Genomic DNA, 25,869 nt, shown 5'->3' on the forward strand with positions numbered 1-25,869 from the left:
TTAGCCTAGGGGCAGGGAAGATCTTCCAAATTTGCATTCCCATTACACCCTCACATTTCTATAGTGTTTATGTGCTAGAAACTGTGCTGCATGCCTTACACAGGTAAAGTGACTAGATCAGGGTCACCTAGCTAGTTGTATCTGAGGCTGAATTTGATCTCCGGTCTTCCTGAAGTTCACAGCCAGTTCATGGCATGAGATGTGAGAGGACCTTGTGATTTTTAAAGTGTGAAAAGCCTCTGCTTGTAAGCAGCTTCTTGACTCTCTGAGCCCTGCAGGTTCCCTGTAAACAGGCAGCCCCAACAAAGACTCTGGGGATCCAAAGGAGGGAATCTGAATCGTGCTTGGAATCAAGCCTAATGGAAAATAACTCAACCATTCCAGTGTATGGGCTGGACTAGACAATTCTCAAATTTCGTGATTCTGAATTTCTTCCTGTATGAAGACTGGAAAACTTTGTGGTCCCCCCCCCCCCCCCAACCACCCATCCCAGCTTTATGTCTTATCTCACAGTGACATCTAGTGGCCAGACACAGGTGGCAGGTGTTTGTACAGAGGTGTACTCTGTCCATGCAGGTGAGCAGGCACACAGCTTGATAAGACACATTCCCTGTGCTCATGGAGCTCACAGTCCAAAAAAAGATATAAGCCACCAATGCTAATGACAATCACCTTTCAATTTATTTGCAATCATAGTCAATAATAGATTCCTTTATAACATGGCCTTTTCCTACCTTTCCAGTCTGACATCTTAGAGCTTTCTTCAATCAGAGATCCAGTGATATTGGCTATAAGCACCCTCTTCTTCCCTCCCCTTACCTTTTAAGCTTTTACAAAGAAACATTTTATTCACAGGTATAATCACAAATACAAAATCTTAGTCCATGTGGGAGGCATTATTCCCAACTGTGAGGAGGGAAAGGGGGATTAGGTTAAAAGTTTAGCTCAGTTACTAGAGTACAAAGTCCCCATTACAAGGTCAAATCCACTTCAAGCTTGAGTTCCAGGCATCCTGGTTTCTAGGCTGGCTTGCAGCAAATTCTGCCTACAGTCCTGTCTCTAAGGTTGCCATGGTTCACACTCCCAGATTTGATGGGCATTTACTGCCCACAACTGAAACTGAAGACAAAGGACACAGAACAAAACCAGATTCCCTCCAGACCCATTTCTTGGAGCAGGGGAAGGAAGTCCTTCCCCTCTCACCAGCTCTATTCATGGCACCTTCACAGGAGGTCTTCCTCGGGGAAGCAGCTGGAGAGAGCAAACGGGGAAGTACTGGAGCCAGAAAGAACTATGGATGTTTCCTCTGGCTATCCTTTATGCCTTGAACATTTCCCCTCATCTCTACTTCCTGGCTTCTTTCACTTTTAAGCTAAAATCCCACCTGCAAGGAGCATTTTCCGGTCCTCTTGAATTTCTTTGTGTCAGGCACTATGTCAAGCACAAAGAAAAAACAGTAGGCACTTAATAAATGCTAGCTGACTGAATGACAGGAAACAAACAGGCACACAGCATCTGTAATCATTAGCTGCTAGCTGCTCTCAATGAGCTCAAGTCACCTAGTTTTGATAAACTGCATCCCTGGATACTTAAAGAGCAGATAGATAGGATTCCTATGCTTCTACCCGTGATACAGAATCTTGGAAAATGGGAGATGTGCTTGAAGGACATCAAGATCTTCAAATGCTACCCTGATTTTCAAAATGGAAGGAGGGGAATCCTAGAAAGCACTGCTAAAAGGATCATTGTTTTTAAAAATTGAGCAAAGTAAATGATGATAAAAAAGAGCCAGCACAGCCTCATCACGGACAAGTCACGGGTGCCTTTCACTGGCCATCCCCATGCCTGGAATGCTCTCCCTCCTTGATTCTGCCTCTCGGCTTCCTTCAAAGCTTGGCTTAAATGGGGCCTTCCCATTGACATCGCTGATATCGTGTATGGGCATAGTAGTTTGCATGTTCTCTCCCCATTAGACTTTGAGATCCTTGAGGCCACTGGGTGGTTGGTTTTTTTGTTTGTTTCATTGTGTGTTTTTGGTTTTCTTTGTATCTTTACTTTAGCACAGTTCTTGGCACATCTTTTATTATTTATATCTGGGCTTATCCTTACTACTTATCTAACTTTTTGCAATGTGGAGGAATAAGAAACAAAATAGATGCCAATTTGTTAGAGTCAAGGACTAAACAATTTGTGGGATGTGAATATGATGGCATATTACTATGCTGTAGGAAATGATGAATTCTATGAATAAAGCATGGAAAGATCGCCATGAACCAATGCAGAGTGAAGTCAGAAGGATCCAGAAAACAATATTCACAGTGACTATTCCTATGTAAATGGAGAGAACATTCCCTCCCCCCCCCAAATCAAAAGTGAATGTCACAAAATTAAAAGGAACAAGCATGGTTCAAAAGAAGATAACAAACTCCCAACCTATCCCTTTGTAGAGGTGGGAGGTACACAAGTGCTGTCTCTTGCAGAACATTTTCAGATTTTTTTTTGGATGTATTAATCACTTTTGCTGATTTCCTCCTTTTTTGCCTTTAAAAATACTCCATTATGTTATTTTGTATGACTTCACATATATAAGTGGTATCATATTGCTTGCCTTCTCCAAAGGGAGGGAGAGAATTTGGAACTTAAATGATAATGTGTGATATGGGATGGCTCTCTGAAGAAGAGCTATAAAGAGAAATTTTATTCAAAATAACCAGAGTTATAGTATCCTTGGTAGTATATCTACCAACATGCACTGTTATATTAATGTTCTATTAATCTAACTGTAAAACACTCTTTGAAGAAATATAGATGTAGGGTGGAGCCAAGATGGCCGAGTAAAAACAGAAATATAGATGTAAATAATTGGGGGGAAAAGTTAATTGCTGATGGGTAGGTTGAGCCAATATAACAAAAATGACAATGCCATCTAAGTAACTTACTTTTAGGATTTGTCTGGCACTGAATATTTTACAGACCTAGAAAAATAATAATGAAATTCCTAGGGAGGAACCAAAGGTCAAAAATTTTGTAGGTAATTTAAAAATAAGAGAGGACAAAGAGCTATAATACCAGATCTCATAGTGTAGTATAAAGAGGTAATCATTAAAGTGATTTGGCAATGTTTTTTTTTAAAGGGAGAGGGCAAGAGGTCAATCAGAGGAAAAGATTAGGTACACAGCAAACAAACACAGTATCTAATGTTTAATAAATCCAAAGACCTCAGCAGGTGAAAGTCATAATTTGACAAATTACTGGCTAAATTGGACAATAATCTGGCAGAAATTAGATTCAGATCAACACCTCATACCATGCACCAAGACAGTGTCCAAATGTACACATATCCTGGATATAATAATTAATATTATAATCAATAGGAGTAAGGATGAAATTATCTTTCGGATTTGTGAATAGGGGAAATATTCATGACCAAAGAAGGGTTGGCCCTGGACCTTTTTAAGCTAAGGTCTGTTTGTCTGAGGCAATACCCTATAGGTTTTTAAGGCTAGGTCCATCAAATCAGTAATGATTCCTCTTTGGAGCTGACCATTTAACTGGTTTTGGATCCATCTAATTATACTGTTACACATCTCTCATGTTTTCCACAAGATTAGCAGGAGACTATAAAACATTTAGCTAAAAGCTAGGTAAATCCTGTGTACAATATCCCTTTGATCTGCCAGTTAAGTAATCCTTTCCAGAATGGAAGTAGGCTGATTCTGGCATTACTTGTTCTTTGAAAAGTACAGTGTTACATATCTGTTATCTCGTGTCTCTGGAAAAAAAAGGGGGGGGGTACAGGCAGATGAATAATGTCAGCCTCAAGTTGTCAAGCTGAGTCGTCTTAATCATACAGCATTTGGGCTTTTTTCTGTTCTCTCCAATAACAATGTTATCCTAATTGTGAATATTGTTTTCCTTGTTCTGAATGCTTAATTCTGCATTTCTTGTGAATTTTTCAGTCATATCCAACTCCTAGTGATCTTCTGGACCATACTGTCTATGGTGTTTTCTTGGCAAAAGAGTGATTTGCCTTTTCCTTCTCCAGCAGATTAAGGCAAACAGAGGCTAAGTGACTTACCCAGGATCACTAAGTTAGTGTCTGATGCTGGATTTGAATTTGGGTTTTCCTGACTGTTGGACCAGTGCTCTATCCACTGAGTCACCTAACTGCCTCTCATTCTGCACTAAAGTTCTTATAAATATTCCCAAGCTTCTCTGAATTTCATTGACAGAAAACTTGTTAACATATTTGTTAATATGACAGAAAATTTAATACCTAATGTAATATCTGCCACTACCTCTTAATGATTCTAGCCATGTCAAAATTCCAGTAATGTCCTTGCATTCCTACCCATAAGATAGTGTTTTAGATAGATTGAACTGAGCCATGCTCTAAATCCCTACTCTGGGACTTTTCCTTGTAAACAAAGCCAGTTTGAGTCATACCAGTCCCAAAATAGCCCCTGATATCTTTACCATTTCCATTGGGATTTATGGCACGAAGGGCAAAAAAGACAAAATGAAGTGGTTTTCCTTGTTCAGACTGCTGAGGGCAGCTGGCATTGCATGACCAACCCCTACTATCTAATAATGACCCCCTCCCTTTTCTCCTAAAAGTATAAGAACCTTTTCCTGTGAGTCTGCTCGGGGGACATCCCTCTGGCCAACAAGTTTGCTAGCCTGTTATCTCGATTATAAAAGCTTTATTCCTCCACTCATCAGCTTGATTTATTTCAGAGCTTGACAATATTCAGTGTTTCTGACAACAAAATAATATTCCATATTTAGGTACCAAAATTTATTTAGCTATCCCCCAATCAACAGGCATTGACTCTGGCAGAATATGTTCTTGGTGAAAGAATTGGTTACATTCAAAATGTGTCAATTCCTTATGAGTTCTCTGATATTTAATAAGGCATCCCCTCCCTGGTCTGAATTTTCTGATGGCAAATGTGATTTGTTTTCTCACCAAAAGCTTTCCCTCTCTCATTGCCTTCTAAAGGCTTCACTTCAGTATGTGTTCTCTGATGTCTAATAAGGTGTCCCTTTTGGCTGAAGCCTTTTCCACATTTACTACATTCAAAGGGTTTCTCTCCAGTATGAATTCTTTGATGATAAATTAGGTGTCCCCTCTGACTAAAGGCTTTCCTACATTCATTACATTCAAAGGGCTTCACTCCAGTATGAGTTCTTTGATGGGTAATTAGGTCTCTCCTTTCACTGAAGGCTTTCTCACATTCATTACATGCAAAAGGTTTCACTCCACTGTGACTTCTCTGATGAGTAATAAGATGTCCTCTTCGACTGAAGCCTCTCCCACATTCATTACATGCGAAAGGTTTCTCTCCAGTATGAATCCTTTGATGGGTAATCAGGCTTGCCCTTTCACTGAATGCTTTCTCACACTGATTACATGCAAAGGGTCTCTCTCCAGTATGAGTTCTCAGATGAGTAATAAGGAGAGCCCTCCGGCTGAAGCCTTTCCCACATTCTGTACATTGAAAGGGTTTCTCTCCAGTATGAATTCTTTGATGATAAATGAGGTGTCCTCTCTGGCTAAAGGCTTTCTGACAATCATTACATTCAAAGGGTTTCACTCCAGTATGCGTTCTTTGATGTCTAATAAGGTTTGCCCTCCGGCTGAAGGCTTTCCCACATTCCATACATTCAAAGGGTTTCTCTCCTGTATGAGTTCTCTGATGATAAATCAGTTGTCCCCTCTGACTGAAGGCTTTCCTGCATTCATTACATTGAAAGGGTTTCACTCCAACATAAGTCCTCTTACATTTAGTCACATTTCCTTTGTGGCTCAAGGTTTTCCCATATTTACTACATTGGTCATGTTTCTTGCTAGCATGAAATGTCTGTTGTCCAACAAGATTTGATTTTCTGGAAAAGGCTTTACCATATTCATTATGTTCCTGCAGCTTTTCTCCAGAAAGTGTTCTATGAAATTTTATTAGGTCTGAGTGGTAACTGAAGGGCTTCTTCCATTGTTTATACTTAGAAAGGTTATTCCCTAAGGGGAATATATTACATGGAATTAGATCTGGAAAACCCTTGAAGCTCTTTTCAAGTGTCACATATTTATGGATATTTCCCCCTACAGTTTCTTTCCATCGTGCATCAAAGACTGATCCCAAATGAAAAGGCCTCTCAAGTGCATTACACTGAGGCGCACTCCCTGTCTTAAAAGCTGCTCTCTGAGTGCTTGTCACTTGTCTTGATGGTCTCTCCTGATTCATCTTTCCTTTCTTGGAATTGACATCATGTCTTGTAGCTTCTATCTTCTTGGGTAGCCAGGGACTCTTCTTTGGCAACCTTTTCTTGGATGAAACTCCTATGAAAGTGTCTTGTATCAGACTTGAGTTGAGGGTTTCAAACCAGGTCTTCTCAGTAAGGGAATCTGAAAGAAATTTTTAAAAAGTCACAATCTGCTATTGATTATGATGTGACAAAAGGTCCCAAGTTAGAACTAATTCTAGCTTCTGTCTCACATATCAACAAGAACAGATACAGACATGATAGACTGTGTGGTTCAATCCTCTCTCTCTCACACATACACACACACGCTTTAGAGTTACTCTACACTTTAGAAAGTATGGAAAGTGAAGTAAATGGACATTTTGATCATGAGCTTTATTTTACAGGTATCTGAATATTTGTTTTTATCAATGATTATTAAATTTCAAATGTACATTTAAAAATACAATCAAAAATGGGAAGCATAGCTTATTACCTGTGCTCCCTTTTGAGCACAACATGAAGTTCATATGAAAGAGGGAGTCTAGGTCTTCCCCACAGGTCTTGGGGCTTGTCCAACAGTGACAGGGTGCAGCCCCCAACATGGTCAGGTAAGGTGCTGGGTGCCGCTGCACTCACCTGGACAAGAGCTATGTGAGCTTTCTTCTCCTTCTGGTCTCCATGATGCATTTCCACTCTCCAACAGGGAAAGCATGTCCAATTTAGAAACAGGAAGCCCTAAAAGTAGGGAGAGAAATGAGAAGATGCTGGGGGACAAAACCATCTAAAAATTCAATTCTATTCATGGAAAAGAGGGCAGCTAGAAAGTACAAAGGACCTCTGAAGAACATGCTGCTTTGTATTCCAAAAGCACATGGGTTAAAGAGCTCATTTAGATGCAGAAAGAAAAGTGGTTCATTCAACCTACTCTGTGCTAAGAAGTTAAGGACTTTTCTATGTATCTCAGCTTGGATTCAGTTATTTCAATCAGACCATCAACTGGAAATATGTATGCACAGAAATCAACACAAACTTTGGAGAAAATAAAGACAGACAATTTCAGGAGGGAGTCAGCAGCAGCTTCAGAGATCAGGCAAGGTCTCATTTAGGAGGTAACATGAACTGAGTTATACAAAGGCATGGAGGAAGGAGGCAGAATGTCCTAAGTGAGGTAAGGCAACAAGGCCAGTAAGTCAGACAACAAAAGGGTGGCCCAGAGTGCTGGGCCTAGAGTTGGGAAGACTTGAGTTCAAATCCAACTTCAGACACTTATTTTGTATATCCCTGGGTAAGTCACTTAACCTCTCTCATCCCAACTTTACAGGTGAGGAAACTGGGGCTAACAATAGAACCCTACCTCACCAGGTTTTTGTGAGAATAAAATTTGATAACATAGGTAAAGAAAACCTGTTGTGAACCTTAAAAATGCTACCTATTTGGCCCTGGAGTCAGGAGGACCTGAGTTCAAATCTGGCCTTGGACACCTGACACACTTACTAGCCATATGACTTTGGGCAAGTCACTTAACCCCAATTGCCCTCCAAAAAGCAAAAAAAAAAGCTACCTATTATTGTCATTAGTATTACTGTCATGGCACATGATGGTGAGTAATGTGTAGCAGAGATGGAAAGGTATATTTTATCCTAAGGCAATAGGGAGCCACTAGAAATTCCTGAGCAGGGAAGTATGGTCAGATCTGAAAAATCTTCTTTTGGACTCTGTGTGTGTGTGTGTGTGTGTGTTCGTGTGTGTGTGTTCACTATATCAGGCATTTATTTAGTACTTACTGCATGCTATAAGAATTGCCCAGGGAGATAACAAGTTTAGGGATTCCAGTCTAGGGAGAATGAAATCCATGTAAAGGAAAGCTTCAGGCCAAGAGTCTAGAGACATCTCTGAGGGAGAGGGAGGAGGCCTTCTTGGAGTAAGTTATCTTCTAACAACCCTGGGCCTTTAGACAGAATCTTTGTAACCCGGTGCAGAGAGCATGGAAGCTAGGGGATTTCCATCACTTGGGATTTGGGATTCTCCCCAAGTCTTGAGCTCTTAAATAGCCCTGCTAAGCCAGCCCAACCTCAGCCAAGCTTTTTGGTCCTCTCAAAGTCAGAGATTCTGAGTCCAAGGCCAGAGCCCTGATTACCCAGTGAGACGAGGTTCTCATAGTTCTCCAGCATCACACCCCGGTATAGGTCCTTCTGAGCTGGGTGAAGATGGCTCCACTCCTCCGGGGTGAAATGTATGGCGACGTCCCTGAATGACAGTGATTCCTGAAACAAACACATGACTGCTTACCCAGGGACCATGGAGCTGAATGTTTCTTGGTGATGTACTCACTATGTGCCTTTTCTGTGCTAGACTACATAGGAAGTTGACAGTATTAGTCCTCTCCACAAACAAACCCTAAGAAAACCACAAACTTTAACCAACATTGATGCTGGCACTCAACCTCCTGATAGCCAACTATGCTAAAAGCAATCATTCTCCAGTATGGACCCATGTGTTCTGACACAGATATGCACAATCACACTTCTAACACATTATATTAATCATCCTCTGTTAGGGATCAACATCCTCCTCACAGATTTAATCAGGAAGCAGTAATCCACAAAAGGTATGTTGTGCTAGAAGCTCTCCCCATTTTCTGACCACTGAAGGCACATGGCTATTTGCACAGGTCACTCCTTCCTTTGCACAGCTGGGTTGTGATTCCATTCTTAAAACTCCCACTGAATGCTTCCATTAGGCTAGAAACAATCATTATATTTTACATAATTATAATCTTGAACAGTGTGAATTCAAACTCACTTCATGATAAGTTCTGAGGGAGAGATTTCCTCTGGTCCTTCAATTAGACCTGTGACCATTTGAATGATGGCACTCTTTTTTTTTAAATAAATTAATTTATTTACTTTTAGTTTACAACATTCAGTCCCACAAGCTTTTGAGTTCCAAGTTTTCTCCCTCTCCTCCCCCTCCCCACCCAAGACAGCATGTAATTCAGTATAGATTCTACGTATATCTTCACATTAAATGTATTTTCACAATAGTCATGTTGTGAAGAAGAATTATAACCAATGGAATGACCCACAAGGAACAAAACCAAAAAGAAAAGAGAGAGCCAACAGTGTGTTTCCATCTGCACGCAGCCTCTGTAATCCTTTCTCCGGATGTGGATAGTTTTTTTCCCCATGAGTCTTTTGGAGGTGTCGTGAAACCCTCTACTGCTGAGAGGAGCCAAGTCTATCAAAGTTAGTCCTCACAGATACAATGTGTCTGTAATTGTGTACCATGATCTCCTGGTTCTGCTCCCCTCACTCAGCATCAGTTCACATAAATCCTCCCAGGTTATTCTGAAGTCCATCAGCTCATCACTTCTTATAGCACAATAGCATTCCATTACATGCATATACCACAACTTGTTCTGCCATTCCCCAATTGGTGGGCATCCCCTTGATTTCCAATTCTTTGCCACCACAAAAAGAGCTGCCATGGATATTTTTTGTACATATGAGTCCTTTTCCCATTTGTATGATCTCTTTGGGATACAGCCCTAGAAGTGGTATTGCTTGGTCAATTTTTCTAGTCCTTTGGGCATAGTTCCAAATTGCTCTCCAGAAAGGTTGGATCAATTCACAACTTCACCAACAATGTATAAGCACACCGATTTTCCCATATCTTCTCCAGCATTTATAATTTTCCTGTTTTGTCATGTTAGCCAATCTGACAGATGAGATATGGTACCTCAGAGTTGTTTTGATTTTCATTTCTCTAATCAATAGTGATTTAGAGCATCTTTTCATATGATTATAGATATCTTTATTTTCTTCTTCTGAAAACTGCCTGTTCATATCCTTTGACCATTTATCAACAGGGAATGACTTGTATTCTTATAAATTTGACTCAGTTCTCTGTATATTTTAGAAATGAGGGCGAGCACTCCAATGGTGAAAATGGCAACCCATCTTAGCATTTGTGAGTCTTGCCTCCATCTTCCCAGAAAAACAAACCAAACCTTTGGGGGGGGGGGGCAATCAAGAAGTCTTGGGGCTACTGAGGCTCCTCCAGGACTCACCAGACAAGCAATGAACAACCAGAGGCAGTGCATCTAATCTCAGCCCTCATCCTCATTAAAAGACCTGCCAACCTCTTTTCTCATGTTCCATCCACAGATTTCCATCCGTAACATGGCACAGCTTACTTATACCCGTAATATGTCCTTTCTATTGTCCCCTCACTGACTAGTAATTCCAGATTTTCAGAGATGGCAGTATGCTTTGATTCAAACATCACCAAAAAAAAAAAGGTTGGTGTAAGAAGACTGTCTTTTGCTGGTAAAATTGACAAAAGAGAAAAATGTCAATGATGGAGGGTTGGAGAAAAAGAGGCACAGGAATTCATTCTTGGAGATGTGAGCTGGAGGAGCTGAAAGAGGGAAAGGGTCTATATTCTGAAAAATATCTATAACAGTTCTTTTCATAGGAGTCAAAAATGATAAACTAAGGGGGAAGGCTCCTATTTGGGAACAGCTAAATAAACGGTGGCATAGGAATGGAGTGGCATATTGCTGTGCCATGAGGAATTAAGAAACCGGCAGTTTAAGGGGAAACTGGGAAGACATGGGACCTGACATGGGACGAAGGGAGGAGAACAGAACAATTTAGAGAATGATCACACTGTTAGAGAGAAAAACAACTCTGAGAGCTTTTAGAACACTGACCAATACAATGAGAAATCGTGAGTCTGGAAGGCTGAAGATAAAACATATTGCTCACCCCCTGCCAGAGAGATGAGGAACTTAAAATACAAAAAGTAGCAGGTATTTTCAGGAATGGTCAATGTGAAGAGTTGTTTGGCATGGATGTCTGTAATGAATGCTGTCTCCCTTTTTTTCACTTAATAGTATTTTTTTCCAATTACATGTAAAGATAGTTTTCAAAATTCACTTTTATAAGATTTTCAGTTCTAACTTTCCCCCCTCCAAAAGACAGCAAGCAATCTGATACAAGCTATGCATGTACAATCATATTAAGCATATTTCCACATTAATCATGTTGCAAAATAAGAAGTGGCCACCCTCCAAGCCTGGAATGCTTTCCCTCCTCTTCTCTGCCTCCAGCCTTCCTCCAGGTCTCAGTGATGATCCTGTCTCCTGCAAGAAGCCTTTCCCAGTCCCTTATGGCCAGGGTCTTTCTTCCCTCCAAGAGGGTTTCCAATTTGCCCGTCATTGTATCTTGTATGTACAAGAGGGCTGTCTTTGTGCTCTCTCCCCTAATAGACTGTGAGCTTCTGGTGGGCAGGGACTGTCTTGTACCATTCTCTGTGTCCCCAATGCTTAGCAAAGTGCCTGGTATACAGCAAGTGCACAATAAATGTTCTGTGACTAACTAGATGTGTGAACTGATCGCTGAAGGGAAGGGAATGAAATGATGTATACACTGAGAAATGCTATGGCATGAAGCGATACCCCCAAAAGAACTTACCTGAGCCCTGGCCACGACGAACCCAGCAATTGTTCCCTCCTCATTCTCTATTCTCTTGTTTTGGGGAAGGGGAGAATCTTCAAGAAGCTTATCTGGATGAGAAGAAAGAAGTCCTGGGGAGATGAACCCTGACCAAGGCCTCACAAGCATCCCTCCCTCCCCAGTCCTTCTGCACTATCTGTTCCGCATTCCAGATCCCCTTTCCATTGGCTTCCTTGACCTTCCTCCTGTGCTGCCCCTTGCTGCTGAAGGAGGTCATGAAACAATGTGTTACCAAAAAAGAATTATATTTCTTTTCTCCTTCTTTCTCCTTTCAACTGCTCTCCCATCACACATTGCTAGTTCTTTCCCTTGGCAACAGCACTTTTTAAATGTTTACTGACTAACTGCCTGGAAGGGCCAATGAGCCTGGGCCATGCAATGGCATGTACCGAGTGATCCAGAGAAGAGGAAGCTGGGGCAGCTGCTCTTTTAATTCTTTCTTCCCCTCCTGGGCCATCCCCTCACAAATCCTCCCCTTGGGGGCCTCTTTTCCTGTCTTACACACTAGGCAGGCCCCCACTTCAGTAAGGCTCACCTCTCTCCCCAGAGGTGAAGGCCAAGTCTCCCATGGTAACTCCCTCCGTGCTCGCTGACCACTGTGACTTCAAGCCAATCCTCTCTACCTCGCCAGATGGTCAAGACTTGCTCCATCCCCAGAAGATCCAAGATTGGCTCCTTTCCATGAGGCACTGCTTTGAAGCTATGGTGAAAGGACAGTGAAGTTGGGCCCTGTGGGCTCCAAAGCAGTACAGTTGGACCTGGGACCTGCACTGTGGGGCTTAGATCCATGTCCCCAGTTGGGACCTCTACCTCTGGCATTCCAGGATGGGCCCTGTTGGACTCTCCCAAGAGGGGGTCATGCCCAAGAACAGGGGCACCAGGAGGGGCCAAGACCTCAGTCACACATTGTTACTTAAGGAACACTGACAGCCACAAACCCTGATCAGAAAGGCACAGTGTGCTACCCTAGGGGGCGAAGAGTGGGAGTGAGGGCGATAGCTTGTAATCTGCTGTAGGGCTCAGCACCGACCAGAAACTCAGCCACTCAGTGGTCACCAAGTATTATTATTTATTATCCCAACAACTAGCATTTATATAGCACTTTAAAGTTGGCAAAGCACTGCACAAAGGTCACCTAATTTCTTAAAACAGTCCTTCAAAGCAGGTATTGTTAGGAGTCCCACTTTACAGAGGAAGGAACCCGAGCAGACAGAGGTTCTGTAGCAGCAAGCACCCCAGCGTGCCCAGGGTGGCTGCTCACACAGGTTCTTGGATCTGCTTTGTTAAAGGAAAGCAACTCAAAATGGGTTAACAAGCTTACTTTAATCAGTCAAATATGTATCATTTACCTAGTTCAGGGGAAAGAGGTCAGCACCCGGAACTTCAGAATATACAGACAGAATTATCAAGACAGAAACAGATCAAGTAGACAGATTTCCAAACTGTCCAACCATTACATCCATACCAAACAACATCTGGATTTCAAAGGGGGGGGGGGGCCTCTGGACAACGGCTTTCCAGAGTTTCATCTGATCAAATCACAGAACACTTCTCCCCCAAAACAAAGCTACACATCAGGGCTTATATAGCCTTCTCCCGGCTCAGAGAATGTAACAACCTTTTGGACCCACTGGCCAATCAAAAAGTATCTACTGAAAAACAAGCCTCCTACCCCAGGCTCCAGGTGCACTTTAGCCTAGGGACAGGGAAGATCTTTAAATTTACATTCCCATTACAGTATCTGAACTCAGGTGTTCCCAAGCTAGGCCCAGAGCTCTATCTACTGCACCTGCTTGCTTGCTGCTGCTGCCTGTTCTTTGTTCTCAAAGTGGACCACGGCATCAGGAAGATGACGCCACAACTTGAAAGTGGATTGGATTTAAGTGAGGCAGGGCTGTGCAAGCTCACCAGCCTCACTTTTTTTTCTCCAGTCATCTGGGTCCAGTGGCCAGATATCTATCAGGGCGACTAGAGACGGCAGAGGATGCAGGGGGAGACCTTGGCCTTAGATTTGAGTAAGACTTTTCACTGAGGGGCTCTAGCCCTGACTCAGGAAAGGTGGTTCTGAAAGGAAAAGGTAAGGCTAAACCTTTCTACACTGCTACCTGGTGTTGCACCCGGCCTCATTCTGGTGCCCTTTCCCCTCCCCCACCCAGCTCTCCTACACAAAGTAAGCAAACTGCCAGGTTTAGCTCCGCCCAGGGAAACTGGATGGCGAGGGACTTTCAAAATGTGTACTGACCAATCACTGATTTTAGTCTCTGCAAGTTCCTGGGTTGCCTTTAAAAGCCGAGGCTTTGAGGGCGGCTTTCGGGGGTTTGATTTAGGGTGGGGCCCCAAGCAGCCCACATGGCGCCAATAAAGTGTTCATTTCTAAATTGTTACTTGGGCCTTGCTCTGTTTGGGGTACAAAACTGCTTTCTGGGAGATAGGAACCCCCTCCCCCCAACTTCAGATTTCAGCAGTAGGAACAGAATTGGAGATTTTGCCAATCATGGGTACAGGTCTCAGTAGGGGAGCCTCTGGCCAAGCTGAGAGTGTAGCTGCCTTTTTGGGGAAGGCAGAGTCTTGAAGAGACCGAGGGATCCACCTTGTCCAGCTGAGACTGTCCCTTTGAAGAACTAGCCGTGCCCAGTATTCAAGTGACCTTGGCCATCAGCGGAGCCAGGCATCTAGCACAAATGCAACGCAAAGCAGGGGCCGGCTTGAGAGAGGAACAGTGAGTCCCTGTACGCGTGGGTTCTTGTGGTCCCCCCTTTTCTGCGCTGCCTCTCTGTGTACCGGCGGGAGATTGGGCCCCAGCTTTTTAGCCTTGTTTGCTAACTATGGCTCTGGCTGTGCCCGGTGGGTAAAATGCTTCCAAGAGTCCAATGAGTCTTCTGGCGGAATGCTGACGGGAAGCCGAGCGGCGGGGGCTCGGCAGGCGCCGCGCCCGGGGTGTAGGGAGCCCGCAGGGCTGTCCCAGAGCCCCAGGCAGCAGCCCCCCTGCAGACGGGAGCCCTGGGGGGGTGCCAGAATGGCGGCCACGCGCTGCAGGCGTACCCACACTTCCCACTAGGGACGCTCCACCACCAGCACGCACGTCCTCGCACAGGACCCAAGCGCATACCCGCACTTCAAGCAAACCCCAGCTCGGACATGCGCACTCTCTCCCTCCCGTCCGCGGCTCCCAGAACCGGGGCGCATGCGCAATCATTGCCTTCTCCCCTCCCTTATTCCATTGGTTCAATCTTGATCTGGGAGAAGGGGGGGGAAGAATGCATAGGAAGGTGAGAGCCACGCGTGCATTTCCAGAAACAGGGTAAACGGGGTGGGAGCTGGGCAAAACAGCCGTACATTCTCACCGATTGGGATGGCGGTGGTGGTGTAGGGCGGTAACGCATGCCCATTCACAGACATCAGAAAGACGCGGAGGGGTGGAGAAAGCGCATGCGCCGTCTTGGACTTCAGCGCTTGGCTGTAGGAGAGGAAACTTGGGAGAAGCGCATGCGCACGGGCTCATGCCCTCCTTCCCTCCCTCGCCCCAAGGCCTCCACAGCTCGGAGTCCCCCCAGGACCCTACGCCTAGAAGTCTGACCTTTAGGGAGGGGACGGCTGCGTGGTATTCCAGTGGCCTGAGGAACAATGCCCACAATGCATCAGGCTCTGCGGCCTGCAGAACGGGATGGCCTAGAGCGGCCATCCTGGCTTCGACGCGGGATTTTCGACGGCGTTTCGGGAAATGGAGTCTCCGGGGGGGAGGGCTCCCGGCCTCCTGGCGCGCCCACGTGATAAGTGGACTACATTTCCCAGAAGGCATGGAGGCCTCCCGTCCCTCACTGGAGCGTGTGCGCCTGCGCGCGTCTGCCCCCTGTCTTTGGCCTAGGCCCGCTAGGCCCGCAAAGCGTTGGGCGCTTTTGTGGCTAAATTCCATGAAAAGACTCTGGGTGTTCTGTGCTTCTGCTTTCTTTCCTCTCCTTTCCTTACCTCTCTGAAGTCTGGCTTCTGCCTTCATCATGCGACCAGAACAACTCTCCAAAGTTACCTGTAGATGGCGTGGCGTGAGAATGGGCGCGGTCCTGGCTTTCTCGCATGGCTCCTTGCCACGTGCCCATTGGTTGGGGCATGGCGAAGGGCTTGTTGTTTAAATGGACGGAATGCTATTTTTTATTATGTTTATCCCCTTCTAATGCCGTCCCTGAGGACATTTTTTTTTCTTTTCTGGTAAATACCAGTACTGTATGGCTGTATAATTTACAACTCATAGTTAAATAATAAAAAAAAAAGAGTCCTAGTCACATGGAATGCCATGTGCTTTAAGACGAGATGAACAGGGAGATTCAGAAACACTTGGAAAGACTTGCAGGAACTGATGCAGAATGAAGTGAGCAGAAGCAGCACAACGTGGTATACAGTAACAGCAACATTGTAACTATGGACTTAGCTCTTCTCTGTGATACAATGATGCAAGACTAGTCCAAAAGACTCACGGTGGGAAATGCCATCCGCATCCAGAGACAGAACTGTGGAGTCTGAATGCAGATTGAAGCAGGCTATTTTCACTTTTTTTGTCTTCTTTCATGTTTTTCCCCTTTTATTCTGTTTCTTCTTTCACACTATGACTAATGTGGAGATTTTTTTACGTGATTGCACACGTGTAGCATATTAGATTGCTTTCTCTCTTGGGGAGGGGATGGGGGAAGAAGGGAAAGAGAAAAATTTGGAACTCCAAATCTTACAAAAGTGAATGTTGAAAACTTTTTATGTGTAATTGGAAAAAAAGGTACTATGTACAAAAAAAAATTAGGATGTTTTCAAGAGTTTCTTGGGCTTGTTCTGACAGTACTTTTTCTGGGAAGACAGGGGACCATCATTTCTGCAATTAGTTCTTTCCAGGGATCCTGAGATTGAAGTTGTATATTGCAAGGTATGTGAAGCTAAAAGGAGCCCATTGACATCAATAATGTTATTTCTTATGGCCTCCATGATAAAAGGAGCTATATGGATAGTTCTCAGTGTTACAGGAAGTATACTCCCAGTACCAACAGGATCTCCAGACATAATGTGGTTGTTCATAGGTAATGTTCTAATGTCCTGGCATGGTGCTGATACTGGTGGATGTTCAACATCAGGTTTCCACCAGGGGAACTCATTGCCTTTGGCAGCTGCATTGAGTACTGATGATTTTTTGTTGTGTAAATAGGCTTGGAGATAGTCATCTCTTCAGACCCAGGGCCTTCTTTGCTGTGACCTCCTTTAAACCCAGAGAAAGAAGATTCTATGGTAGTGCAATACATATGATTGGTTTGTCTCCCACCAGTGATCTCTTAATTGTCTGATGGCCTTTTCTCAATCGCCATCCTGCATCACCTCTCTGCAGCCTTTAACATTGCCAATAGACCACCTTTTCTGTGTGACTCTCTTCTGCCTAGGTTTTTGTGATATTATTGTCTCCTGCTTCTCTTATCTCTGAGGACTCAGTTTCCTTTGTTAGTTCTTCAAGTCATATCTGCTAAGTTTAAGGCAGGGCATGAAACCTGAATGAATCTCACCACTGGAGTTCACTGACTGAGAATCCTTTGTGATGAGAGGATATGTCTTGGTGGGAATCTTTAAAAAGGGCTTGAAGGGTGAGAAGCCTGATAACTTTGTAGAATTGAATGTGCTGGGAAAGTTGACAGATGGGCTGGAGGCACTTGTCCAGAAATGCCCCTGCATGGAATGTAAGCTTCTTTAGGACAGGAATAGTTTAGTTTTTCTTTGTGTTCATGGCATCTACCACAGTGCTTTGTATGCATCAGGTGCTTAAGAGTTTCCTGCTGATTGACCAATTCAACTAAACGGCACACTGGAAACATTAGAAGAGAGGAGGAACATGGAAATCTCAGGACTATGTTGGGGGTTGGATCCATGGGTAGGCAAGAGAGATCTTGCCTATGCACTTTGGAGCCTGCTTGTAGAGCCTTCCCAGGAATGGCAGGACCAGGTCCTTTTTTTTTGGTGCTTTTGGTATAAATCTGTTTTTAGCTGGTCCACTAAGTTTCTAGAGTTTATGGATAAGCATGAGAAAGTGGAGAAACAGCCACTAAAAATCAGGAAGATGCCTCAGTTTTCTAGGGAAAGTCTATTGTAGGCCAACCTGGGACCATATTTCCAATGCAGAGATGTAATTGTTTGGTTGATACTAACTTGGTCTAAATGGGAAATCATGGCAATGTCCTTCCCCAAACTGGGCTCCAGAGTGAATCCAAGGCTCGAGTGGATAACAGGGGCTTGATTCCAAAATTAGAATGGCTGAATTTGCTGGTAATCTAATTATTTGGAAGTTTGTCTTGACAACTAATATCAGTTTGTCTCTTTGCAACTTACATCCATTTTTCCTATGCTTTCCTTCTGAAATAAAATGAATGAGTTTAATCCATCTTCCACATGATATCCTTAGGGCTGTCATTTCCTCACTGAATAATCTCTAGGCTAAACATGTTCAGTTGCTTCATTTAATCCTTATGATTCAGGTTCAAGATTCTTCACTATCCTGGTGGCCTTCCTTTGGACACCTTTTGGTTTATCAATGTCTTTTTCCTTCCTTCCTTCCTTCCTTCCTTCCTTCCTTCCTTCCTTCCTTCCTTCCTTCCTTCCTTCCTTCCTTCCTTCCTTCCTTCCTTCCTTCCTTTTCTTTTCTTTCTGTAGGGGGAAAGGCAGGGCAGTTGGGGTTAAATGACTTGCCCAAGGTCACACAGCTAGCGAGTGTTGTGTCTGAGGCTAGATTTGAACTCAGGTCCTCTTCACTACAGGGCCAGTCCTCTATTCATGGCACCACTTAGCAGCCCCAATCAATGGATTTATTAAGCTATGACACCCCAGAGTGAACAGAATACCCCAGATGAAGTCTGACATGAGTGGAGTACAATGGGACTTTTACTTCCCTATTGCTGGAAGCTATGTCTCTGTTAATTCAGTCCATGATCACTAACTATTTGGGGCTGTCACATCATGCCATTGATTTATACTGAACTTTCTGTTAAAATCTCGAGATCTTTTCCATCACAGATATTCTCTAACCATGCCTTCTTCATATTGTACATGCCAAGTTCATCTTTATACTGAAGCATGCAGATTTTACATTTGTCACAGTTTAGATGCTATTAGATTCAGCTGAATACTGAATCAAGGTGTTTTGAGATGCTGACCCTGCCTTCTGTGTAATTGGTGTTCTCATGTTGCTCCAACCTGGGTGATGCATGTCTATTGGTCAAGTTACTCACTTGGCCTTCCTGCCTTTCCTTTTCTACTCAACTTCTGACTCAGGGCTAATATTTCTTTTGAACACATAGTTGTCTATGTCCTCTGATGCTCGAGAGCATCATCATTGGGTAAAGACCAATGAAGGAATAAAAGCAGAGGTGTGCAGGAACATTATAAGGCATTGTCACAATTTACAAGAGCTGATTGTTAAATTTTCACTGCAAGCATGTACACTTTGGAAATCAGCAGATGTACAAATATACACATTTATTGTTTGGTTTATTGTTTAGACTTAAGAAAATGATGGAGAAAACAAGAATTCAGATTAAATTTAAAATCATTTCATGCACATGTATAATCTGTATCAAATTCCTTGCCTTTAGGGCAGGGAGAAGAGGGAGAGAATTTTGAACTAAAAAAAAAAAGTCCATATAATTGGGAAAAAATATACAAAATTTATAGAGAAGGGAGTTTCATGCATGCTTTGCCCCAGAGAGCTTGTTGTTAAACATTTACCAACATACTGCTGAATAAAAGTTATATTGTCATAGAAATATACTATAGGCTACCTGAACAGAAGAAAGAAGTAGAAGATTTGCATGAAAGAAATCACACACAGTGTGAAGACAGGATGGGAGACATTATCTGGAAACCGGCTGGAGCCCTCTCGCCAAACGCTGACCAGGGGATACATTTAATTTAATCCATTTATTGAATGGCTATCATATTGGCAACTCCTTATTTGATCTTGACTTATTTAATATTTTTAGTCTGCAAAAGTTGGAGAAAGTGGCAATAGGAAAAGCTAGTTGGAACTGATTTTATGTAACAAGTAGGAAATGGTTTTTGCAACAGAAACAATGGAAATCTTAAGGAAAATGGGTCTCTCCATCTTAGAGTTTATAATAGAAAAGGAGAGGGAATCATACCCTACATTTTCAGAGAATATATTCTTTTTTTTTTTTTTTTGCCTTTTGGAGGGCAGTTGGGGTTAAGTAACTTGCCCAAGGTTACACAGCTAGTTTTTTTTTTGTGTGTGTGTGTGGGTGTTAAGTGTCTGAGGCTGGATCTGAGCTCAGGTCCTCCTGACTCTGGGGCCAGTGCTTTACTCACTGCACCACCTAGCCACCCCAAGAGAATATATTCTTAAGGAGTTCTAAGAAAGGGGTAGGTAGGACCCAGTGTCTTAAACTTTGTCAGAGACTTAAGAGGAATGAGAAAATATAAAATTCTGAAGGCCCAAATGATTTTGATGACGAATAAAAGGGAAAGCTTCCTCCTTTCTTAGAGAACATGAGTTCCTAAGGAGCTCATTTTCCAACTTAAATTCTTAAGCAATTTATAGAAGGTGGAGAAAGTATGGTTAATGTACTAGTAATAGCTGATTGGGTCATGTGAACAACAAGATAGATTAGATATTCTCTCTGATCCCTACAACCTCTTAAGCTTCTCAAAAAAATAATGTACCAAAGTTAAGGAGCTTCAGTTGTCTCCATGGTCTAGGAAACCCAGATTCCCAAAGCAAGGTGAAAAGAAATGATGCTTACTGACCTTGTTATGGCTTTCCCATCTCCTACTCTCCCAGCAGTGAGATTTCACTAGTAGACCCAAGGAAATGATACAGACTTATAGCAAACTGCATCCCTACACTCTGGTTACCCTCCACTACCTTCTTTACAGTAATGTGGACACCCTGACTCCAGGCTTTAAAAGTTTTCTTGGGTTGCAATAACCAACTTTGCTAAAGCCCTGCAGTAGTCAAGGTCTGCTGGGAGTTGCACCCCCATAGCACTAGTGCTATAAAGCTCTGGCCTGCCACTGCTTGGGCAAAGGGCACTACAAACTCTGAGTTGCTCATGCAGGGCCAGAGAACTGAGGAACAGAGGGAGTGGGACAGGTGATCAGGACAGGACATTGTGCATGTGGGAGGCTGTGCTATACTCCATTGAGCATGAAGGACAGAGCATGGCATCCAGCTAGGCCAAGTCTGACCCAAGTTTTTGGGGGCAGAAATCATGAATTGCTGAGATATTTTGTGATCCAGTCCCCAAGGAAACCACTGATAGGGAAAGGAGTTAGAAAATGAGTGATTGATAATTTCAGTCTTTTTTTCCTCTTAAATTTCCCTAAGATTTCAGGAAGAAAGAAACTTAAAGTCATTGAACATAAATTAATGAAGCCACAGGAAAAAAGCAACAATAAAAGAAAATATGGCTTACAGATTTAGTAAAAGATTTCAGTCATCTATGAATAAATATTGCAAAACAAAAGAAAATTAAACACAGGATTTAACACAGGATCCTGTTGAATTTAAGGAGAACACAGAACCATAATATACTGTTCCTGAGTGATGCAAAAGAGAAATGAGAAGTATGAGAGTAGAATTTATGTCCAGCATATCAAAAATAATGAGTAGATTAGAAAAACTTGAATCTATAAGACTCACGAAAGTAACAAAAGACAACACAATAGATTGAGAATGCACATACAAAGAGGGTAGATTAATCTAAAAGATAAGAAAAACTCCAATAACATTAAAAGAAAATGTACTAACTATTCAAGCAAAATTTACGGATCTTGAAAACAGGATGCTGAGACAACCTAAGGATAATAGGTCTCCCAGAAGAACAGGACAGGGCAAAAAAAACTTTTAACACCATGATGGAGGGAATAATAGAATTGTGTCTAGAACTTCTGAACATAGAAAATGAAATTCCAATGGAAAGAATTCACAGAATACCTCCAGAAAAACTGCCCAAGGCCATAAACTCTAAGATACATAGCAGCTAACTTTAACAACTCATTTCAGAAACAATAAGCTCTGCAAACCATCAGGAGGAAGATTTTCTTTTTCAAATACAAAGGAAAAGATATTTGAATTGTGCAAGACTATTCTATACCAATTAGAAAACATGAGGGAAGAATGGAATAATGTATTCCAAAGATCAGTAAAACTCATGATGAATCCCAAGGTGACCTGCCCTACAAAGCTGAACTTAATCATACATAAAAAGATAGACATTTAATAATAAAGAACAGTTTGAGAATCAAATAATCTCCCCAGTTCTGGTTTCCTTTCTAAAAATGTTTCAGACAGCCCAGAAAACAACTTCAGGAGAAGTGCATAAATGAAGCAGATAAGGACAACAAATTCAACAGACAACAGAGCTATCAGTAAGAGACTTCTTTTTCAATGTACATGAGGAGATAGGTGAAAGTGGAAATCTGGTAGTGATAAAGTGAAGAGGCAGACAAGGGAGCATACACAGAACCTGGTGACACCTGCCTGCATATGAGTCAATTTTTTTTGTTTTTTTTTTTTTGGTGGGATGATGTTACCAGCACATGCACGTGAAAGGAGGGGAGTGGAGAAGATGGATGGATAGGACTTTTTGATGTGCCAGGGTCAAGCCAAGGACTAGCAGTAAAGGGAAGGTGACCTCTGTGGTCTCAGAAAGAGTAAGTGAGGAGCAGGAGGGAAAGACTGAAAAGGGGAAGAAAGTAAGGAAAACTTACTTTGGAGGTGAGAAAGGGTTCCATTGATGAATGTTCCTATAGATTTAGGGAGATGAAGACCTTATACTGGATGAGGGCTGGGGATTTGGTGCCTGAAAAATCTACTTACCTTGGGATGGGGGAGTTGGAACCCCTGAGAGCAACTGGCACCTTGAGGAGTAGGAAAGCTTGGACATGGGGAGAAGATTTCCAGGCAAATGTAGAAAAAAAAAGTCAACAAAAGAAGGTATGATCAGTGTGGGAGGGGAATTTACCATGGGGCAGTTTTCTCTCCAATACTTGAGATAATTGGCATTATTCTGGAAGTAAGGCACAATGGAAAAAGAGAATTAATGGGGCAAGGCCTACAAGGCAGCAGCAAAAAAACAAAAACAAAACACACTTAGAGGGGAGAGCCTAGAATGGATGCTTTGGAAGCTTTGATTGCATGAAGAATGCAGAGAAAAGAGAAAGTGACCAGATAATTATAGAGGTCATGAATCAGAGAATGAGGATCTAGAGTAAACAGAAAAAATGGATAATGAAGAGAGTGAAAGAAATCCTTTTTGGAAAGGGGTGCAAACAAACCTAATGAACAAGACTAGCTGAAGGGGAGGAGAGGAAGGGAAAATCTATTTGACTAACTGAGAGGAAGAAAGAGGAGTAAATGCAGGAGAGAAAAAGGGAACAATAAATAAAACCTTAAAGGAAAATGGGTAACAAATGAGAAGAGGGGATCATAAACGAGGGGAAGAGAGCTTGTATGAAGAAGGTTACAAAAAAAAGAGATTAAAGTACAGTAATTGAAGGAACACAATACTATGTTTACAGCAGAAAAAAATAATTTTAGAAACAGATGGAGGAAAATATAAGCTTAACTCATAAATTTAAATGTCAATGGGTTAAGCAATCCAAGAAAACAAGAATGACAGATTGGATAAGAAAACAGAACCCTACAATCTGACACTTACAAGAAACATATTTAAAAAAAAACAATGACATACAAAAATAAAACTGAGGCGATGCAAAAAATTATTATGTATTAAGTGAATGCAAAATAGCAGGAGTTGCCATTATGCTATGTGACAAAACAAAAATAAACATAAAAATATAAAAAGGGATTAACCAGGAAACAATATTATGCTGAAAGGAACTGTAGACACTAAATCAATATTAGTAAGAAACTTATTCACTTCAAATGCTTTAGCATCCAAAATAATGAAATATCCATTTTTTTCTGAGTTGTAATTCTAGCTCTTTTGCCATCCAGAATATCATATTCCAAGTACTCTGCTCCTTTAATGTGGTAGCTGCTACATTTTTTTTAATACTGACTTTACTTCCACAAAATTTAAATTCTTTCTTTCTGACTGCTTGTAATGTTTCCTCCTTGACATGGGAGCTGTGGAATTTGACTCTAATATTCCTGGGAACTTTTCATTTTGGAATCACTTTCAGGAGATGATCAGTGAATTTTTTCATTTTCTACTTTTCCTTCTGGTTCTGTGATATCTGGGTAGTTTTTCCTTTATATTTTCTTGAAATATGTTGTCTAGGGTCTTTTTTCTTTTATCATGGCTTTCAGGTAGTCCAATAATTTTAAAATGAACTCTCCTCAATCTATTTTACAGGTCAGTAGTTTTTCCTATAAGATATTTTACTTTTTTTTCATTCATTTGACTTTGTCTTATTGTTTCTTGATGTCTCATGGGGTCATTAGCTTTCACTTGCCCAATTCTAATTTCTAAGGAATTATTTTCATCAGTGAATTTTTGTGCCTTTTTAAAAATCATTTGATCAATTCTGTTTTTTATGGAGTTGTTTTCTTCAGTATTTTTTGGCGCCTTAAAAAAATCCAACCATTAATTATCTTTTCATAATTTTTTGGCACTGCTCTCATTTTTAACCCAAGTTTTCCTCTATCACTCTTACTTGATTTTTAAAATACCTTTTCCCTCAAAAACAAAAACAAAACAAAACAACAAACCTCTTTAGCTCTTCTAGGAATTCTTATTGGGTTTATGTCTAGTCTGCATTTTTATTTGAGGGTTTGCTTGTAGATGATTCCAAGTCATTGTCTTCTGAGTTTGTGTCTTGAGCTTCCTTCCTTCCTCCCTCCCTCTTCCTTTCTTCCTTCCTTTCTTTCTTTCTTTCTTTCTTTCTTTCTTTCTTTCTTTCTTTCTTTCTTTCTTTCTTTCTTTCTTTCTTTCTTTCTTTCTTTCTTTCTTTCTTTCTTTCTTTCTTCCTTCCTTCCTTCCTTTCATTCTTTCTTTCTTTCAGGGAGGAGGGCAGGGCAGTTGGGGTTAAGTGACTTGCCCAAGGTCACATGGCTAGTCAATGTTAAGTGTCTGAGGCCACATTTGAACTCAGGTCCTCCTGACTTCAGGGCTGGTGCTCTATTCACTATACCACCTAGCTGCCCCTTCTTATTTCTTAACTTTGGACTTTATGTTAGAGTTGGCCTCTGTTCACTGCTGGGTAGGATGTGATTAGGCTGCATGTCAGACTTTCATGTCCTGCTGTTTTCACAGCTAAGCCTGGGGGCCTGTAAGTCTTCAATGCTTCCAGAGTGGTATGATCCAGGGCCTGGTCACTTCCTTTCTGCTGCACTCTGGTCCTTACCCAGGTAGAGCCTTTGCTTCTTCATGACTGCAACTACCACTGCTCCTTTCTGCACTGAACTGTGACCCGGAGCTGGGTTCTGGGTGATGGAGCTGCCAAATGGTGTCTAATCCTGCACCCAGTGCTAGATCAGGGGTCCACATACAATCTCTTGCTGATCAGGTGTTCAGTCTCTTTACTGGTCCTGGGTGTTGTATGGTCCCAGCACTGTTGCTGCTGCTGCTACTGCCATCACCATCTCTAAGGCCCATAGCAGGTGGCACTTCTGCCAAGCCGTGCGTTAGGCCAGCTCCCACTCCAGTGTCCACACGTTTCTCTTTCTATTCTACTAAGTTTCACTGGGCTGGAAATGTAACTCACTGTGTCACATTTGTCTTCTTTGTTACCCTACTCAGAATTTGGCATGAGGTGCTTTTAAAAAAGTCGTTTAGAGGGGTGGGTTGGAAGATCTCAGAGAAATGACCAATTTTGCTCCGTTATCTTGGCTCTGACTTCCATCTAAATTCATAAGGCAAACATTATCAGAGGTTGAATAAGATATAGACAGGAACATAATAGTGTCAGGAGACTTTAATACCTCTCTATTAGTTTTGGACAAGTCTAACAAAAAGATAAACAAAAGGGAAAATGTGGAAGTGAACAAATTTCTTGAGAAATTAGAGTTAAAAGACTTACAATATATTCTGAATGGAACAGGAATAAATATACATATTTCTCAGCATTACATGAACTTTTACCAAAATTGACCATGCACTAATGCACA

At 42.1% G+C, this 25,869-nt stretch overlaps 2 protein-coding genes across 4 annotated transcripts in view; one reads left to right on the forward strand and one right to left on the reverse strand.

Annotated features, from left to right (window-relative positions):
• Positions 1-25,869, forward strand: part of FUT10 (fucosyltransferase 10) — a 217,208-nt gene that overhangs the window by 99,285 nt on the left and 92,054 nt on the right. The window lies entirely within an intron of this gene.
• Positions 4,703-17,101, reverse strand: LOC138174594 (zinc finger protein 583-like). Of its 2 annotated transcripts, XM_069104916.1 has the most exons (6): positions 15,343-17,101; positions 12,301-12,465; positions 11,724-11,815; positions 8,384-8,510; positions 6,883-6,981; positions 4,703-6,406 (listed from the first exon to the last, which is right to left on the reverse strand). In XM_069104916.1, exons 2-6 carry the CDS (start codon positions 12,332-12,334, stop codon positions 4,908-4,910), a joined length of 1,851 nt encoding a protein of 616 aa, XP_068961017.1. In that variant the 5' UTR covers positions 12,335-12,465; positions 15,343-17,101; the 3' UTR covers positions 4,703-4,907. The 2 variants fall into 2 exon arrangements, with proteins under 2 accessions (XP_068961017.1, XP_068961016.1); XM_069104915.1 differs by lacking the exons at positions 12,301-12,465; positions 15,343-17,101 and adding an exon at positions 15,110-15,326.

Source organism: Petaurus breviceps, unplaced genomic scaffold (genome assembly GCF_028583685.1).
Source record: "Petaurus breviceps papuanus isolate PSGF00001 unplaced genomic scaffold, PetGlider_PUasm1.0 689, whole genome shotgun sequence".
NCBI classification, from domain to species: Eukaryota; Metazoa; Chordata; class Mammalia; order Diprotodontia; family Petauridae; genus Petaurus; species Petaurus breviceps.